The 5,000-nt window shown below is 40.6% G+C and overlaps 1 protein-coding gene across 1 annotated transcript in view; it reads left to right on the top strand.

The window, feature by feature from the left end:
• Positions 1 to 143: 143 nt before the first annotated feature.
• LOC125030343 (gem-associated protein 6-like) overlaps positions 144 to 5,000 on the top strand; it is an 11,651-nt gene continuing 6,794 nt past the window's right edge. Inside the window, exons 1-2 of the mRNA XM_047620330.1 lie at positions 144 to 267; positions 4,025 to 4,176. Of these exons, the coding sequence (XP_047476286.1) occupies positions 4,040 to 4,176 (137 nt within the window). The 5' untranslated portion in view covers positions 144 to 267; positions 4,025 to 4,039. The remainder of the gene's footprint in view (positions 268 to 4,024; positions 4,177 to 5,000) is intronic.

Below are 5,000 nucleotides of genomic sequence, written 5' to 3'. Positions count from 1 at the left end.
AGAAGAAGAAGAGAAGAGAAGCGAAGAGATGAGGAAGAGATGAATAGAGGAGAAGCGAAGGGAAGAGGAAGAGAAGAAGCGAAGAGACGGAGGGAAGAGGGAAGAGCGAGGCGAAAAGGATAAGCGAAGAGAAGAGGAAGAGAAGAAGCGAAGCGACGGAGGGAGAGGGGAAGAAGCGAGGCGAAGAGAAGAAGAGGAGGAGAGGCGAGGAGGGGGGGCGCGCCCGGCCCCCGGCGGCGCAGACCCGTGCTCGCAAAGGCCTCTCAGGTGCGGCTACGGGCGGGGTGCTTGTCTTCCCTCTCAGCACGGCTCCCAATCTCCCCAGGGTTGGAAATCCGGTTAATTAAGTAGCTTGCATCATAGACCGGCGTCCGGCTGAGTCAGGGAGGCGTGTTACTCCAGGATTATCCCGGTTTTTTTAGATTTAAACCTCTTGATCGATCACTAGACTCGGGGCAACGCTGCTGCTTGCTGCGGTGTGTGTCGTGGAATCATTTCCTTTTTTTTCTACAATTTTCTCGGGTTATTTGAGGGTTTCTTTCTCCATTTTGTGTGATCTGGTGCAGGCGTGGTTCTCATCTACCTCGTTCTAGGTTGCAGATAGCGTGTGTCGCGGAGTGTGTGATTTTCTATTAATATTTTTTCCCACCCCACTCGCCCCCCAAGTGTCAGATCTTCGGGTCACAAAGAGAACCAAAACCCGGTCACGTTTCTGGATCATTTCGGTGTCAAGACTTCCATTCATTTCCATACATTTCTCACGTACTGGTGGCCCTCGATTTCCCCCCTCCCCCCCCCTTCTCACTGGCACCTCATTTAGCAGGTTGGAAAAAGGAGGGGAAAAAAAGAGAACTGTAGTGATGCTGCGGCGAGTGACAGCCATGAGGGAATGGCCATGTGCATGAGGGGCTTTGCATGGGAAGGATAAGGCTGGTGTGAGGGTGAGGGTCATAGGGTTGGCCATGCATGAGGAAGTGAAAGAGGGAAGTATGAGGGTGTGTGATAGACTTGGCCATGTAGGGGGAAGGAGTGATAGACTGGGCCATATATGTGGAAGTATAATGAATGAGGGTTGTATGAGGATGTGAGGTAGACTTGGTCACTCATCAGGGGGTGTAATGGGGAAGAATGAGGGTGTAGACAAGTTCATGAGTGGATGAGGGATTTATGAGGATGCATAATAGCCTTGTATGAGGAAGCTCTGTAGATGTTGCCATGTATGAGGAAATAGCTGTGGCCATGTGTGAGGAAGCATGACATGAGACCATTTATGAGGGAATAGAGGTGTGGCTGTAAATGGGACGAGGTTAAAAAGAGATATTTGAAGGCTTCTTTCCGAAACTGTAGTTGAAATTAGTAGGAAGGAAAATTTAGGATGAAAAGTTTCTTGATCATTGGCTTAATTAACGGAGTAAAAATTATGTTTGATTAAAATACCTCAAGCTCATAAATTGCTATCAGTTTCATTGGCTTTCGATGTTTTTTTCACGAATATCAGATATGCTCTGCATTGGGGGGAAAAAAATAAACTCAGACACTGCGGAGATACAGAAATATAGGGTAACGGTTGCAATGAACATAGAAGCATCACTGTTAAGTAATAAAAATGACTGCTGAAAGTGCAGTGCAAGACCACAATTGCTTATCAAAATCCATGTACTTAATCTTGCAAATCGACAACTTTAATCTTGCAAATCACTTCTCAAAATCCATGTACTTAATCTTGCAAATCAACAACTTTAATCTTGCAAATTGCTTATCAAAATCCATGAACTTAATCTTGCAAATCGACAACTTTAATCTTGCGAACCGCTTATCAAAACCCATGTACTTAATCTTGCAAATCGACAACTATAATCTTGCAAATTGCTTATCAAAATCCATGTACTAAATCTTGCAAATTGACAACATTAATCTTGCGAATCACTCATCAAAATCCATGTACTTAATCTTGCAAATCGACAAGTTTAATCTTGCAAATTGCTTATCAAAATCCATGAACTTAATCTTGCAAATCGACAACTTTAATCTTGCGAGTCACTTATCAAAATCCATGTACTTAATCTTGCAAATCGACAACTTTAATCTTGCGAATCGCTTATCAAAACCCATGTACTTAATCTTGCAAATCGACAACTATAATCTTGCAAATTGCTTATCAAAATCCATGTACTTAATCTTGCAAATCGACAACTTTAATCTTGCGAGTCACTTATCAAAATCCATGTACTTAATCTTGCAAATCGACAACTATAATCTTGCGAATTGCTTATCAAAATCCATGTACTTAATCTTGCAAATCGAAAACTTTAATCTTGCGAATCGCTGATCAAAATCCACAAATTTATGCAATTGCACATCCTCGGCCATTCATGCTCCAACAAAGTAGACAAACCTCCGTCCTGTTTATTCCGAGAAAATAGAGCTTTTTGGCCTCCACGATACCTGATAGGTTCAAGCTCTACTCATCGAATTTAAGTGCGGCAGAGTTATTGGTCTTTGCCAGAGCGTGAAGCATAGAGGCACAACCTGAAACCATAATAAAGGAAAGAAAACAAAAAAATTGGCTGCTTGATACTAGAAATTAAGATTGAGCGTAGGTGCGTTTGGAGATGTAGTACGAGGCGAAGTGTGTACGGAGCCAGGACATTGAGGAATTCTTTCAGCAAACTTGCAGTAAAGTTTTGAAATTTTATAAAATAGCTAGAAGACCATCAAAGGTGTGACGCATCTTCTGTCACCACAATTGTGACTTTTGGGCGCGTGTTTTTTTCAAACCTTCGTTGCAATTTAGCATCGAATAAGGAACGGTCCCAGCTCTTCATGGTAGAGATTTGTTGGCCTTTGCTAGAGCAGCAGCCACTTGACCACTTCTTTTATGAAATTTGTCTATGTTGTCAGTTTTTATTTTATATTTTAACACTGTTATAGAAGAAACTTATGGAATTTACTGATCTGTCAGTTTCTTGTACCATAAATCTTAGTTGCATGAATATTCAAAGAAATTTTATCAATAAAGTCATGTTTATTCTTAAATTGTACCTTATATCTCAAGCCAACAGAGGTTCAAAGATGAACATGTCTTTTCAAAGAATTTGTAAAAGCTGTTTTCTCCTTATTGTTCTTAGGTGCCCATATATATATATATATATATATATATATATATATATATATATATATATATATATATATATATGTATATATATAATTTTTTTTTTTTTTTGGTTTTGTTTGTTTGCCATTTTGTTTGTTATGAGTAAAATGTATGAAAATTATTTTTTCTTATTATCATTATTTCATCCAGTGCAATCCAGTTAGTGTGTCAACAAGGTCAGTGTTTAATGGTTACCTTTTAATATTTTCAGCCATTTTTATGACATGACTTATCATTTCTTTGGAATATGTAATTCAAGGCAGCTACTTATTTTTGTGTAGTGTATGCCATCATTTTAAGAAAGCATCATTAGGTTCCTCTCTCTCTCTTGCACTTTCTCCCTGTTCCATCTCTCCCCCCATTCCTTTATCCTCTCCCTTTTCTCCCTCTTCCTCATCCTCACCCTTCCCCTTCCCCTTTCCCCTTTCCCTTTCCCTTTCCCATTCCCTTCCCCCCCCTCTCCCTCACCCTTTCCTTTTTCTAAAAACCCTTCCACTTTCTTATTCTCCCTCTCTTTTCAAATCTTTGTCTCTTGCTTTACCCTCTCCCTTCCCTTTCCCCAAGGCCTCTCTTTCTCCCATTCCCTTTCCCTTTCCCCTGGCCCTTTCTTCCCTCCCCTTCCCATCCCCTTTCCCCTAGCCCTCTCCTACTCCCACCCCTCCCCTTCCCCTTCCCCTTCCCCTTCCCCTTCCCTCTCCACCTTTCCCTTCCCCCTTCCCCCTTCCACCTTTCCCTTCCCCCTTCCCCCCTCCTCCCTTCCCCCTTCCCCCCTCCTCCTCTCCCTTCCCCCCTCCACCTTTCCCTTCCCCCCTCCACCTTTCCCTTCCCCCCTCCACCTTACCCTTCCTAACCAGATTCCTCTCTCCCCAGCCAACCACCACCACAATGAGTGAGACACATGCCGTCTTCACCAACGACCCAGTCCGACAGCACGCGATGATCCACAGACGGGTGCTGGTCACCACCACGGACAACCAGGAGTATGTTGGATGGGTGCACACAATAGACCCCGTCTCGGAGAGGTGAGAGGAAGCAGATAAATTTTTAATTTTTTTTTTCGTTCTCTCCTGCTCTTCCCTTTTATTCCTCTATATTTGTAGATGTTGTAATAATGATGTTGATAGTCATTGTCTGTATAGGACATTATGATCTGTGTGCCAGTGATACAGAGTTAATTAAGTGTATATTTAGTATATTGGGTATATGATGGTTTTTTTTTTTTTTTTTTTTTTTTATAAGTATAAAAGTAACCAACTTTATTATTTACGATGTACCAATTATTTCTTCAGCAAGTGATTGTCAATGCACAAAAGTGTATGTATATATAATGCTGGTGTTAATGTTAATCTACGTAATGATTGCTATAGAACTTCTCATTATTGATAATTCTCTATTCAAGTTTAGACACTGAGATATCTTTATTAGTATCTGTTGATGAAGGGGGGAATCCTGAAATTCATTAGATTAAGGCATCTGATCATGTACATTTTTATTAAAGTGAAAGTACTAGGTAAGATTCGATATATATCATATAAAGTTAATATCTATGCTGCAGGTGTTATTTCAGAAGAAATTATTATTTCTTGCAGAAAAAAATCAGAAAATATGATGCTTTATTCACACAATGTAATATCAAAGCTTTCTTTCATAGAAAGTGGAAAATACAGAACTTCTTGAAATTACATTATAATTAATGATTTTGACAAGCTGTGAATTTTGGCTTAATTCATGCTATTTTCTGTTGAAGTTGATTTATTAAGAGATTCACAGGGCATGTGATCTAAGGATTATGGAGAGAGAGAGAGAGAGAGAGAGAGAGAGAGAGAGAGAGAGAGAGAGAGAGAGA

This window comes from Penaeus chinensis, chromosome 11 (assembly GCF_019202785.1).
Source record: "Penaeus chinensis breed Huanghai No. 1 chromosome 11, ASM1920278v2, whole genome shotgun sequence".
Classification (NCBI taxonomy): domain Eukaryota; kingdom Metazoa; phylum Arthropoda; class Malacostraca; order Decapoda; family Penaeidae; genus Penaeus; species Penaeus chinensis.
Note: the sequence above shows the minus strand (reverse complement) of the source record. Positions and strands in the feature narration are given on the sequence as shown.